Here is a 15,373-nt window from a genome sequence, read left to right as displayed (position 1 = left end):
AGAAGCAGTAATTTTGTTTGCTCACATGTTTCTTCAGATACCCACAACATCTGCTCTGTAAACAGCCAGCCAGAGCCTGCGGGGTTTCTTCGATGTACAAATCTTTTGCAGGAATTTCACATCAACACTTGGAGCTCAGAGCACTTTCTATGAGAATCAATAGCAAACCAGAAAGAAGGGAAATTTGGAGCAGAAGGTCATTGCAGAAACCTCCAATGCCGTCACCTGTTAGAAGCTGAGCGATGAGGTCGGTCAGGGCTCTTCCACAGAACCAAGACACAAACCCAGGCTTTGTCAGGACCAATATGGAGACACAGAACAGAGTAGCAAAACACACATAAATGAGTATATAGCTACTCACAGGTCTTTGTCAAAACCCTTAAAAGTATCTCATGCAGGTTGAGTGAGAAAGACAAGACTGTAAGACAGTGGGAACTCCAGTGCAGAAGAGACTTGACCCACAAGTGCCTACTTCAGAAGAGCAATGGGAGCTAGGTTCTGCTGGAGAAGAAGTTGGAGCTTTCATCTTAGAGGAGAGAAGAAGAAAAGAAAAGTTTGGAGAAACAGCAGAGCACTGTGGGAGGGGCTGAGACCTGCACAGCCCAGCCCCAGGCTGGCCATGGGGCAGCAGAGTGCTGTTGTCACTTCACACTGGGCTCCACATTTATATTGCATGAAAAGAATATTTGACAAATCCTCTTATCCCTGACAGAAAAAAAAATAAGTAAAGGGAGAAAAGGAAAATTTTCTCCTTTTCACTACCAACTGTTTCAGTTTTCTTTTTTAGGCAAATAAAACTAAAAGCACTTATGACTTTAGTTTCATGTTGCTTTTGGCAAAAATTGGAACATGAACTGACCAAAAATAGAAATGCTGCATACTTTTTATCTTCCCATGCCCAGGGTGAACAGAACATACTAGGCAAACAAAAAAAATTAACAGTGGTAAGGGTAAATATCTTTTTCATTTCTGTTTTCAAGACCTATTAGAACCAGAGATAAGGAAATCTATTTGTTTAAGAAATATGATTTCTGCAATGACCACAATGTTCCTTTTAAGCTGCACTGAAATACAAGATAAAGGCAGGGTACTGAATGAAAGAGTGCTGATGGCGCCTTTATTGTGTGATTTGCCTTGTTTTTTTCTGAAGTACTTCTTTTTAGCCGATTACCATGTATTTACAGTTGGTGTAATTATATCTAATTACTTAATTAGCATGAATACGTGTAATTACTAACTTCGAATATGTAATTATGTCAGGGCAGCCTGTAATAAACGAGGTTGAAAAAACCCCTCATTAGGACTGTACGAAAGGACGGCTGCTCCACCCGTGTGGAGAATGCATCCCAGTCCCCAGACTGCGCCAGTCCTGGAAAACACAGCCAGCTCCGATCGTGTCTGGCAAAATCCTCCCCCAAAATCAAATCTTTTGCCCCAAAAGTCTAGCTTCACAGTGCTTGTGGGAACTGAACATCCACTGCTGGGATGCAAATGGGGACCTGTCCCCCCAGATTACTTTTTTCCATTGAGGATTGGATTTCTTTTCTCTGATTTGTCTCATTCTCCAGAAGACCTGTTTTGTCAGATGAGAAATACAAGGGAACTGAACAACTCCAAAACTGTGCTGTGGCATTTGAGTAAAGCTCGAGAGATCAGATCCAAGAACTAATCTGCATCTGATGCATATTGCTTAGAATTAATGACTACTTAATTGCTATTATTAAAGTAAAACAATCTTCCAAAATGATTCTTCTGAAACATTACTAATATTTCACCACAGAAATCTCCAGCTATTCATAATTACAAAACTTGTGTTTTGGAAATTAAAACCCTGAACTTCAAGAGATGGAGATAAGGTAAGAAGCTGCTGTTACTGCCAATCCTGCCCAGAAGGACTAATAGCCACCTTCTGGACACCAATGAGGGCATGTTTTGCACTACCAAAACCTCTGACTGTAGGCTGATGTTATGTCCTACGCCCTCATCCTCATCGTTTACTCTGACCACAGTGCTTGCCACAAGTCCCATTCTTCTGCTCTCATCTGTTTATTTCCAAATACAGAGAGGTGCAAACTCCTGTCAACCTGTCGCTCCTCCTGCTGATGTCTGCCAAAAAGAAATACACTTGGTTTCTCTTCAGTGTGCAAAAGGGCAGGAGAAAGAGGCAGTTTTAGCTTATTCTTCTGAATTTGACTCGTGGCTGGACTGTCCACATTGCCAAACTCTTTGCTTAACCCTCCCCAGGCAGGGCTGAGACAAGGACTGGATACAAACCCCAGTGCCGCCCAGCATGTCATGGAGTTACAGCATAAAGCTGGGGAAGCATCTTCTCTAAGACTCAGTGCTTCATCATGAGAAAACAGGGTGGTGCTGGTTTCTTCCATGGCTCTTTGAGAATCTCTCATCCAGAAAGGGAAAGAGAATTTTAAGCCACGTTTCTCCCACCTGCTCCTCTAAAACAGGCAGTAGCAGAAAGGGGGTAAGAGACAATTGCAAAAATCCCAGGAAGCCATAAATGAGAGCTGGCTCCTGTGCCCTTCATCTCATCATCATGAGGACAGCACATTCCCAGTGAAGAACACATTTCTGTCTCCTTGAGGACACGTTAACAAGAAGATCCCATGGGACAGCAATGCACAGCGGGAGCAAGAGGGACTGCAGCTCCACAGGCAGGGAGCTGGTCTCCATATTTCAGCTGCAATTCCATTATGCAGAGCTAAGTGGCTGGGAATAAACATCCGTCATCCCTGTGTGATAAGTGATGCTTGCTAGTATAGAGGGTGACAGAAATCTATATCACATCAATGTACTATTAATACTGCATTAAGCATACAGAGTTTGCTCTCCTCATTGCAGCCTGGCAATGGGTACCGGCATGTCCTCCACCCAGACAACATCCAAGAGCACAGAGATATTCACATGAGGAAGGAAGGAGCAAAGCTTCATGATGGAGAGGGAAAATGCTTGCTGAAGATGCAACTCAGTGCAAAGGAAAGATGCTGGGTGTCATGGAGCATCTTTGCTCACAGCTGGGCAGCAGCTCTGTGGGAGGTGGGTGGCAGGAGCTCAGCTGGGCATTAAGGCACTCCCCAGCCCAGAGGAGTTCTCTCTACAACTGACAGCAAATGAAGAACTGTTTGTGTCCGAGCTCTGCACAGGAAGAGAGAAAAACCCTCCAGCATGAGAACCATGGGGAGAACAGGAGCAACAAATATTCTCCAGCTCAGGCTTAAGTTGAGTAGAGCACATCAGATCAAACAAACCCCTTACAGCAAAAGCTCCCCAAAGCATGGTTAATTTAAAAGGTGAATTATGAAACTTTCCAGCCTCAAGCAAAGCCACCAGTGAAGTCAGAAATTTTGTCCAAGACAAGTCTTGGGGACTAAAACACAAAGCACACACCAAATTCAACTCTACCTGAGGGCTGAAGGCCTGGATTTTGCCCCATGAATGACAAAGAAATCTAAAAAAATTAGGGCATTCAGCCTGCCAACATCCAGCTGTGGTTTGCCTCTTGTTATTACCCAAAGGGAGTGCCACTGTTGTGGGGTCTGGTTTCAGCCACACTACCCTGTAGCCCTGAAAAACCTGAAGCATTCCCTCCTGTGGCACCTTCCACAGGAGAAGCACCTCCAGATGCCATGCCAAGCATCTTCGTGGACCAAATCCCGCTGTGAGCAACTTCCTCTGCAACCTACACAGCTCTGACAAACCCCACGGGGCAAAGACTCAGAGCAAAACTTAATCCTTTGAGGTTTAAGCTCTGCCACTGCACAGCCTCAACAGCACCCACGTCTTGAAATGGTCGGCACATAGATTAAAGAGATTTGAGACAGCACAGAAGGGAAAGGAAAAAAAAGTAAAGCGGGGGAGCCCCCCCTCCCAAGCCATCAGAGTTTGTAAATCATTTTGAGATGAGGTGCTATAAGAAATGTAAAATATATAATTAACAGCACAGAAAAAACACGCTACATTCAGCTTCTCTGCTCCTGCCTAATCACCGCCCTCATCCTCCCCTCCCTACAAACAGACCAAATTTAGCACATTAAAATGAAAATCAAGGGGAAAGCCAGGCACTGAGTACATCCCATCACTCTGGCAAGTGAAGGGCGGTGATATGGGCTTGGGCACAAGCCAGCAGGACCCAGGAGGGTACACAGCAGGGGCTGCCCCACGGACACCTCCCAGGGAACAGCAGCTGCAGCTCCCCTTCCCCTGAGAGAGGAGTGGAGAACAGGAGCAGTGTGCTCCTACTGAGCACTTAATGCCAAATGGGTTCCCACAGGTTGGGAAATCAGCCTTCTCCCTGTTTCCAAGAGCTGAGTTATGTCTCCTACACCCATGAGTCAGCAGAAGCCATGGGATGAACAGGGGTGGCCAGCGCAGCACTCCCTGCTTCTGGTTAAGCCACAGTTAGCCCAAGTTGAGGCTTATTCACCATTTTTTTTTTCCCAAGCCTTTTATTTCTCCAGTTCTACCCGGAACCAAGACACACTAAAAGGATGAGCAATAATAAGAGAAGAATGTTACCCAAACCCCTGCATTGCTTGGCTTGCATCTCAGAGCTGGCAAGAGGCCTGGGAGAGCTCAACTACCACCTGTGAGCCACATGCTGGGGAGGGCTGCATCCCACCACTCACGTGGGAAGTGGTGCAGGACTCCCAGAAAAGCATCCTTTTACACAGCACTTTTCTTTTATACTCAGAATTTAGAAAGACAAACTGGAGAGGACCATTTGATCACCACCTGCTAGTCTAATGAGCTCAGTTCATGACCCAGACTTATACAGGAAAGGTGTAAAAGCTTTACAGAAGCCCATGAAAACAAGACATCCAGCATCTAAAACCCCTGGAGATAAAGATATCTCCACACATCTGCCCCACCTATGTACACGAGTCCTGAGCTTCTCCCTGGCCCACTGGGGAGCCAAAGAGGCAGCCCTATGACTGGGAAACTGCTGGAGGAGGAAGGGGAGGCAGGTCTTTTCCCCAGCCAAGCACGGGTCATGTCCATCCCCATGCTCTCAGGTGGCTCTTGCTCACACCTGGGACCTCATGCTTGGAGCTGATGAGGAAGAGCCTGGCTTGGAATGGCACTTTCAGGCAAGGGGGGAAGGTGACGGGTGGGTGGCGGAGGGAGGGTGAAGGGAGGTGAAGGTGAGAGTGGAAAGTCTTCTCTGGAAGCATCTACATGTATGTTGTGATTTCTGAGACCTGAGATTCACTTTGGTTTCTGGACCATACCAAGACCCACTCTCCTCAAAAACCTCCTTCTCTTCTTCCTCATCCTCTTAACCTCTTCCTCCTCGTCCTCCTTCCCCCCATCCCCCCAGCCCATCCCTTGATCCTCACGGGGGGCTCCGGATCGGGCACTCACACGTGTCTGGCTTGTGGCAGTTGTGACCTTGTCGGAAGTACTGGGGGTTCTCGATGACGGGAATGCGGGTCATGCCGATCACCACTGTGTCCGGGCCAGCATCCAGGGATGAGGGTGTCGTGATGCCATGGTTGATGTGGTGGAGAGGACTGGCTGAATCCTCCTCTCCGCTGATCACTGCCACGGGACCTGCAAACAGCACACACACCTGTCAGGTACAACAGGGGGAAAGGGCTGACCAGACCTGCTGACCACGCAGGTAGGGATTGCTGCAGGTTGGCACCTGCTCCTGGACAGGATGCCTGTCTTAGCAGTCCTGGCAGTTGTCCCATCCCCAGGGCTAATTTCTCCAGGCAGCTCACAGGGCAGGGAAGATGCTACAAGTTTTCTTTCCTGGCTTTGGGATACCAGATTAACGATCTTGAAGGGTTAAGTAGCTACAGGTGACACCACATCAAAGGTGAGTCATCTACAAAGTCCTCTCCTAGGGCTGTCACAAGAGAAATCAGTCACTGTGATGTCTGTATATCCTGTCAGAATTATGACCAAGCTTAGACTAGAGAAACATCACCCCCAAAGAGTTATTTCACCCCAAAACCATATTCATGCCATTTCTGTTGCCCAACGTGTTGCCCATATTGTTTCCCCTCTTCCAGTTTCACCTGGGCACACAGAGCCCTTCAGTCAGGCTGATACCTACAGGGACCCACAATGCACTAGAGCAGATCCTGCTCAGCTCATGCTGCCTCCCACCACCATCACCACAACTGGCAACACCTCCCTCTTACCCTCCTGACCCCCAAAAGTTGACAACACCATCAAACAGGCAAGAAAATGAGGCATGACCCCCAAGATGGGAGCAATGGAAGACTCACTCCTCTACAGCCTCTCTGGTCTGCATTAATTGCTCTCACTGGAGCAAGGGCACAGAGGCAGTTTCCCAAAGGAGGACCCCTCTGCCACGCTGGCATCCCTTGGAGGCCACAGGCACCCAAGGATGGCAGAGAAGAGAGCCCCCAGCAAGATATGGAGAAGGCAGTGCCACAACCTTTAGGCTGAGCTGCAATAAACCCAGAAGACTCCCCGCTCCTTGTCTCGCCTAATTCATCTGCCACCATCTCAAGTATGTCTTAACTCCCAATTCCCCATCTGTTGCTTAGTCATGGGACCTGTTATCAATCCCCACCAGGCTGAGAGAGGGACTTGGTGGATAGCTCAAAGTGGTCCCTCTGCACTGACCCCCGTGCAATGTCTTGAAGTTGCGGCTCTGTGAACAAGGAGCCCTCAGCACGGTCCACATGCCTTCCCCCAGTCCTCCAGCACCCACTTATGCATCCTTCTCTACCTCCATGGAGAAGGTCCCCGAAGCACCAGTGTGCCCAAGTGCACCCACATTGATCTCTGTCCTGCAGAGGTCCAGCAACCATGTTCCAGCTCCTTCAGACTCCTGCTCCAGCCATGATTTCTTACACTAAATGTCTGTGCCCAAGAGTAACAACTCTGATCTTGCCCTAACCAACAGCAGGCTGCTTCCCTTAGGTGAAAAGAAGTGATGAAGGAAAGAGCATCCATATCTGAGAGCCAAGACCTGCTTCCTTCACAGAGATATTTCACAACATTCAGCTGTATTTCAATTTTGGGCTTATAGTTTATTTTGTTTTTAGACCCTCTAATCCATGTTGCAGCCATTCTTGCTGCATTACTGTTGGACAAAGTAGAGACCACAGTGAAATTCTCCATGAGACCTCCTTAATATATTCACATGGGAAGAGAACCACACTCAACTAGTGATGCTCCTTTTCTCCTGTGTGGATGCTATCAGGAGCTGCCAGAAGCTCAAGTACAAAGGAGCAGAGATGCTGCATTGAGGTATCAAACCTATGCAGAGAAGCCAACCTTTTACCTATGTTGCATAGAAAATGCTCATCTCCCATCAGGAATCTACTTCTAATTGCACAATTACTTTATTATGTAGCACTAGCAAAGAAAAGGGGAGTCTTCAAGCCATTTTACTCTCTGGAGCTACTGGGAGGATGGGGCTCCATGCAGTCGTTCTGCCTGCATTAATCTCGTCTAAAGGCTGCTCATTTTTGGAGCTTCAAGTATTGTTTGTTCTTCCAAGTGGGATATAATGAAGTTATTGTGTAATTAGCAGAGTCCTGGCAGCTGTGACAGGTGTTTTAGTCACGAGGAGAAAAAGTCTCTCCCTTTATTGTGAATTCCTTTTGGCAGGTTCTGGCTTTTTTAATGTTACTCCTTGGGCCCATGTGACTTCCAGCTTTCGAGATGCAAAGGCAAAATTCAGCTCTTGTCGCAAGATGCCTGTGTTGGGACTATGCACACTGCATTTCTGCACACACAAAAAGTGAACAGGCAATTTTGGTTTGAATTACTTTTGTTCTTTTGCGATGACAATTCTTTGCAGGCAAACCAGGAGGAGTGGGTTTTGTGTGGTGTGCACATCTCTTCGTCCCTACCCTGCACCACTGGCTGGCCCAGCTGTGGTGGGAAGTGGAAAGCTCTACATTTAAGGTGCAGTTCAAAAAACAAGTCATAAAAATATCAGCTGGTATAGACTAGTGTAAAAAATTTTAGAAAAGAACATAAAGATCTCCCTTGCAGTGGAGCAATGTGAGAGGCTAACTTACAGCTTTTCCTAAGCAGCCAAGGTGTTGCTTCAAAAGAAAGGTACTTCATTAGGCAATGGGATGTGAAAGGCCCCTCTAGTGAGTGATGGCCAGGCTGGATGACACTTTGAGCAGACTGGTCTCATGGAAGGTGCTTCTGCTCATGGCAGGGGGCTTGGACTAGTTGATCTTTAAGGTCCCTTCTAACCCAAATTCTATGATTTTATGCGAACAAAATATTCATTGTCCTCTGCTCTGAGAGCAGAAATCACACCTTTGTGGCAAGGGGCAAAGAGGACATCTCCTGCAGCATTAGGATTTGTAACCAACCACAGGACATACACCAGGCTGACACAGACCCTGCTGAGGACATGGTCCTCAGGGCCTCACAAAGCCCTGATATCACTTTTCCCTTGCTGTTCTTGCTTGCACAGCACCTCCTAATTTTTAAGGAACACAGATCATGGCAGTGCCCCTCTAGCACAAGCAGGTTAGCAGGACATGGCTATGTCTAAAAGAGTAGGGCATAATCGAGGTTGGGTACTTGTGAAACTAACACAGCAAACATCTATTAGTCATTGTTCCAATGGTCATTTCTTTGCCAATAAAGAGATCCAGAGTCTGACCTTCTTTATGCTCCGTGGTTTTTTTTCTGTGGCTTACTTTTTAGGAGGACTTTCTACATGTGTTATCCTTAGTTTCATGCCCCAAATCCATCCAAGATCTGTGCGGTAACCATGTCTCAGTTGATCCACAGGGTGCACTCCCATTTCCCAATGAACATTGGGTCCCATAAATGGACTCAGCCTCTCAGTCATCCAGCTCAAGTCAATGCTGACAAGCTTATCCATGCACAAGACCTACCAACCCTCAAAAGCCTCATAGCTGAACTCTGATGCTTCATGACTACCTCAACCCCTTCCCACTTCTGCAAAAGTGGGAAACCTCAAGAACTTCCAGTGACAGTCCTGACACCACAGGGATAGAGCACCTCAGAAAGGATATTCTACCCCTGCAATAATACAGGGACAATTTCTTGCCTCCAGATGTATTTCCAGGTCTAGAAAAAAAAAAAATCCCATTCTCCAGAGTCCTAAGGAACACACACAATGGACATGCTGCACTAGGTTTCTGGCTTTCCAAAACATTTCTGATGACAGTAGGCCCTGACCTGACATGGACTAGAACATGCTATTCAGCCAATTCATCCCAATATCCTCCACAGAACATAATTTGAAAAAAGACATAATTTTCAGTTGTGGACTTCTCTAAGTTTCTCCTATTAATTTTTTTTTTTTTTTTAGGAGAGGGGTGTGGTAAGTAGAAATCTGGACAACATTAATTCCTACAGCACAGTCATGGCTCTCTATCACTTTCCTTCTCTCATTCCCATCTCTTCTGGCTGGTCACGGCCGAGATCCAGTTCCCTCTAAGCCCACAGCCACTCTGTTGCCACTCTTAGAGTCAGGTGAGTGCTGGACTCACTGCACAAGCCTGAGACAAACTTAGAAAACATCATGGATATCAAGCAGTCACTGATCACTTTTATAGGTGTGACTATTGCTCTGACTCAAAATATACACTGCCATTAGCAACTCCTGGGAATAAAGCAGCTACCCAGACTTTAAATCTATCTTGGCAATAGTACATATTTTTTGCTGTTAAGTAGACGAAGAGGTTGAGTTTTCTGACGTATAATGCTGATTTATGGCTTTATTTGGAAGAATTCCCACTGGTTTCACCAGTACATTTTCCAGGTAAGGTTAAAGGGAAAAAATGAAGCAAAAGAAAGGGAGAGTACAGATTTTAAGATTTAGGTTTACTTTCCATTTGACAGGGAAATGGGCAGAGAGATATAGAAAAGAAGACAGTTTGGTACAGTAAAAATGCAGAATAATAGTCAAGGGTAACTTGGGGTAATTCCTAACGTACTATCCTGTGATCTTAAAACATTATATAAAATACTTTGGAGCTTTTCTGAACAGTGATGCAGTGGCTGTTTCTGTGAATAACTCGGCCTCTGCTATGGACAAACATACCATCGATATTAACTATAAAAAGAGCCTATTTGTTAATACTTTAAGAAGTCTGTGTCCATTCTGAGCACTGAACATGTTGCATCTATACTCTGAAAGGCTCTCCCATGGCTCTCCTTCCTTCCAAGCAGGAGTCTCGTCAGCCAGCAGCATCCACACTGTCTGCAAGGACAGAGTTGAGCTGTTCTCCTCACCAGCTCCATGCAGTTTTCCTGACAAGGAAGCACTGTCAGCAACAGCGATGAAGGCACTCCATCACTCCCTTTCTCTATGGGGAAAGGCTGAGGAGATATTAGAGCTGCCCAGGGCTACCCCTGAGTGAAGAAGCAGGCAGCCCCTGGTCCAGCCCAGCACTACAGCCTCTGCCAGCCAGTGGGAGAGTCAACCACAATGACCAGAGAATTAGGATCATATTAATCTGATACTATCCAAAGAGCAGCGAGGCAGCTTGAAAATTATACTTTTGGAAATGTCACAGGCAGCAGTGCTGTTCTGCCTTCCCTCCCACATCTTCTCTACAGCCGAGTCCTCTTTCCTGAGAAAGACACCTCACTCAAACACCACTATTCCCAGTCTCATTTCCACCCTCTTTTCTCCCTCAGTCTCTCCATCCATCCCAGCAATGTCTCAACTCTTCTTCCCACTTTGCATCCATCCTGGTAATATCTCTGTATATACTCCTACAGATTACCCCCAGATATCTGCTTTTCAGAAAAATCTGTCATTCTCTATTCAGCATTGTTCCCTATGGCTAAACTGGAGTTTGGCTCGGTGTTTACCTTCACCTCCTTGTTTATCTGGAAGCTTTGTGAATAGGATACAGCTTTCAGTCCCTGTCAGTGAATCTCCTAGTTCATTCACAGTGCTACACGGACGACTTGTTACTTATGAAAAATAAAGCAAATAATAAATAGCTTAGGGACCCCTGTTTGTGAGATCATATCATAATGGTAAATTATTTATCAAGGCTAAGAGCTATACTTTATAATAAAACATAGGCTCAGGAATATAGGGTACTTTATAAATAACCACGGACTAGAGAAGATAATGGTCACTTCATACACATCCATAACATAATAAATGCCCCAAGGCAAACAGGTAAAGAAACAACAAAAACTCCAGTTTGGCATCACAGTAGCCTCTCCAAAGCAACAAAAATGATTGAAGGTGGAGAAAACATGACCTCTAAGGGAAAACTGAAAGAATTATGCTTTGTGTTGAGAGTAGAAGACTGAAGGGACACGTGATAACAGCCTTCAAATATGTAAAAGGTTGCAGCAAAGAGAAATATAATAGCTGTTCTCCACATCCACTGGGGATAAAACAAGAAATAATAGGTTTAAATTGCACTGAGGGAGATTAGAGTTTGAATGTTCTCCCTAATGCCTGGCGGTACAGCTGGTTGGGTTTATCTGGAACAGATAACCCAGTGATGTTGCAGGGGCTCAACCACTGCCAGGCTGGGAAGGGAAAGGTTAAAGAAATTTCTTTCAAGGAGAGTTTAGCTACAGAGAATGATGCTGCTCAGAGCCCTCACAGGCTGCAGCACTTTTCACCTGTGACCAAAAAGCCCTCAGCGTCTTCCCTTTCTGATGCTTCCAAAGAAACTCCAAGCAGAGACCTCTCCAGCACTGCAGACCAGGTTTGGGCAGCATCAGAGGCACTGTGGGCACAGCACTGGACCAGGATGGGGCCATGGTCTCTCCAGCGTGGTTTCAGAAAGGACAGCTTCATCCACATCCCAGGCCACGTGCTCAGGACAGAAACCAAGTTTGCTGAGGCAGAGAATAGTGAGGCAAGTGCTCAAGGCTGCAGGGCAATCCCCTCTCACCACCCATGTCTCTGGGAGCTGTCGTGCAGAACATCATTTTTTGATCAAAAATGATCACTGCAAGAGCTAATTGTGCCATCTCCATTCTCCTTTGTAATATAAAGGAGTCATATAATTAACCTACTTAATTAGGAACTGTATATGACCCATAACTAGCAAAAAAAATGCTCTCCTAGTAAAGTGGGTCACCATGCATTGTATAGCAAGCACTGAAGCAGACCTCATTAAGCTCCAATATATATTGTATATAAAATCCCTTTCTCCTCCGACTCCAAACCCCTGTTGGCACTTCCACATTTCCCCAATCATAATCTTAAATGCTGTTCTTCAAAGGGTCATATCACCAACTGGCAAGTAGATAATTCCAAGGCCAGATCTCTCAGCCCAGCTTAACAACTCAGAGCTATGCACACACATACACACGGACGGAAAAATAACCTCAAACTTCAGCTTATCAGGAAAACAAACAACTTTAGAATAAACTTTAAAAAATTTCCAACCTTTTGTTCAGCTGAAATCAAACCACCCCCCAGGGCTGATCTCTGCACCAGGAAGGAGGGGAACTGAAACTCATAAAACAATGAGTGAAAGCACAACAAATACAATTAAAAATCCAGCCATGCTCAGAGCAAGATTGCATTTACTGTCTCATAAAGAGAGCCTCGTCCTTTCAGGCAAACAAAAGGAAATCAATTTCTTAATTTTTATTGGCAGATGTGGGCACGGGGCCAAGGCAGCGCTTGGTGCCTACGCGGGCCCTGTTTGGAGCCAGTCTGCCGTGGGCTCCAGCTTGTTCCCTGCCCTCCTACAATGGGAAGCAGCCACTTCTCGTCCCCAGAGTCACCAATCCCAACCACAGGATGGTCCATCATGTGGCATCTCTTCCCCTGACCTGCAGTAGACCCCTCACTCGTACAGAACACTGGGCTTTGTCCGGAGATGCCCCCTAATTCCAGCTCTCAGCGCCTGCTTTGTCACCACCATCTCAACCATGTCCAAGCAGCATTTCCCACACCCATAAAGCTTAATTTCATCTCCATGTCCCAAATTCACCCTGAGTTATCCCCACATCATGCCAAGGGATCTGGAGGGCATTGCTGCAGGGGCTGACCTGTACAGTCCAGCCCTTGCTCACACCCCACTGTGGCTGCCTAGGGAGCCTCTGAAGGTGACAATCCCTTCTCTGACACAGCCCATTGGCCACAGTCTCCTCCATCAGCTTTTTGGGGAAACAGTGCAAATAAAAAGTCAAATCCTTGAGCTTTGCAAGCAGATGAAGACATCAAGAACACAAATCTGAGCTCTCAAAGGGGTGTATTCCAAATCCTCAGCTTCCAGCCCCTCCAACAACAAAGGCAAGAGAAAACAGCGAAGCAGCAATACAGTTTCCCTTCTCCTTAATGAGATGATCATTTTGAGGCCCTGATAATTTCAAGATGAAGATCCCTGTGAACTCTGAGGTAAAAGGAAGTGAGGGACAGGCCCAGGATCTCTGCACCCACCACCACTTGGGTTGGACACATGGCTCTTCCCCCACTTCCACCCTTTATACATGGCAGATCCATTATCACATAAAGAAAAAAAGCTGTCAGATCTGTTGTCAGTGGGCGATCCCTAAACAGGCAATCCTCAAAGCACTTTCTTTCCTGATGCAACATTCTGCCAAAATACTGCCATTTACAAAAGCCCCTTTCCCTCTTTATATATTGACATTTCCTTCCTTCTCTGATTTTTTTCAGGTGATTGCAGTGGGGAGTAGGCAGCTCTTGTGGAGGGCCCTGTTAATCCTCCCTTCACCCTTTTCAGTCTCCAGTCACCCTGGCATTCCCATTTGAAGCATCGCTCCAACCCCATCTGGTGTAGAGGATGTCCAAACCTCCCTCACTCCTCCCATGTCCTTTGCTTTCCCACTCTTCCCCAAGCTTATTTATTGAGCTTAGACACCAATCCTCTAAGTACTCACACTTAGGGATGGAAACATTAAGATCAAATCATATAAAATATAAAGTCAATGCTTATGACGGCACAAATGCATAAATCCAGCAGAACAAGAAACAGAAAATGCTTACAGTAAAAACGGTGATACAATCTGATAATTAAAAAGGGTAGGATCTGACAAGCCAGAGCCATGTGTGACAGCAAAGCCAGTCAGCAGCCATAGGAAGGCAAGGCAGGAATTTTTACATCTAGGCATAAAGCTTCCAGCCCAGTGTTGGCAAACGACTTCGACTCAGAAACTGTGTCTAACCAGCAAAGGGACTCCAAACAGGCCACAGTGTAACCAGGAGAATATTTTAGATCCTGCTGGAATCCAGGAATCTGCTGACTCCTGAGGGATCGAAAAGCCAATGCCTTCCCCCACGTAATAACATATGTATACTGAGAAGTCAGTTCCTTTGCCAAGAAGAAACGGTCTGATCTCACCTGAGATCAGGTGAAAGAACTAGCAAATAGTGCAGGCAACAGGAGAGGAAGAAAAGTCTGTTCTATTCAAGGGCCACTGCAGGAAAGGAGATAGTATTTAGTCTGTCAATGCTGGTGCTGGCATTCAGACCATCCTCAGTCACCTTCCACAATTCCTCCCACCTAGCTTACCCCATCTGCTGATAACAAGCCAATTTTTTCCACTGCTGGGTATGCATGCTCCCTGTGGGGTGTGAGGAGGAGCCAGTAGAACCAAATATCCAACCTTGCAGAGAAACCTCCTGTGATTGCATCTTGGCATGGCAGAGCCAGCAGCAGCAGAGAAACACGCACCTGGATAGGGCAGGAAGAGTGAGCAGGGGCACCCGAGAATGCAGCATCTGTGCATGGCCAATCTCCCTGTATGGCCCCACTGCAGCCCTTCTGCCCCAGCCCCAATGTCAAGGTCCAGAAAGGATTGGCAGGGCAGGATGGCTGGCTGTGGGGTACTGGAAGTGCTATGATACATGAAAATGATATTTCTGTTGCTTTATCTTCAATGCACAAGGCCATCATTTCCATCTCTCATATGGGATCAGCTCCATTTGAAGCCAAAACATAATTTTCTTCCCCCCAGGTCTCCATCATTCCTCTACACCCAGCCCCCAGCTCCAGAGTTGGGCACCATCCTGCCTGCCCCAAATCATCTGCTTATTGCCAATCGCCTTGTTTCCCCATTCTTCCTCTTGACTACATATGCCTCTTGTTTTGTTCCAAACAAAGTCACCAAGCTGTCACATCAGGGGCACCTTGAACTCTGGAGCAGCGCAGGCTTTACAAGACAAGAGCCAGGCAATGACTGGGCAACGGCCTCAGCAGCGCCTATTAATCTCTTGGCTCACTCATCCCTATCACAGACACACCGTAAAAATGATATAAGCATTTCATTCAAACGGCGCTGCAGAGAGAGTGGGGAAGAGCACGGGGCCAATTGATTTCCAGTATGTCTGCTCTTTACCTCCAGGTATAAATACAACAGCAAAATCAATCGGAATAACATCATATCAGCTTTCTAATCTCTTCTGTTCACTTTATATACT

General features: G+C 46.3%; 1 protein-coding gene across 3 annotated transcripts in view; it reads right to left on the bottom strand.

Moving 5' to 3' along the window:
* Positions 1 to 15,373, bottom strand: part of NTRK3 (neurotrophic receptor tyrosine kinase 3) — a 222,978-nt gene that overhangs the window by 101,516 nt on the left and 106,089 nt on the right. For all 3 annotated transcript variants that reach the window (XM_064669020.1, XM_064669022.1, XM_064669021.1), the window contains one exon: positions 5,377 to 5,565. In XM_064669020.1, the coding sequence (XP_064525090.1) occupies positions 5,377 to 5,565 (189 nt within the window). The remainder of the gene's footprint in view (positions 1 to 5,376; positions 5,566 to 15,373) is intronic.

Source organism: Pseudopipra pipra, chromosome 12, assembly GCF_036250125.1.
Source record: "Pseudopipra pipra isolate bDixPip1 chromosome 12, bDixPip1.hap1, whole genome shotgun sequence".
Classification (NCBI taxonomy): domain Eukaryota; kingdom Metazoa; phylum Chordata; class Aves; order Passeriformes; family Pipridae; genus Pseudopipra; species Pseudopipra pipra.
Note: the sequence above shows the minus strand (reverse complement) of the source record. Positions and strands in the feature narration are given on the sequence as shown.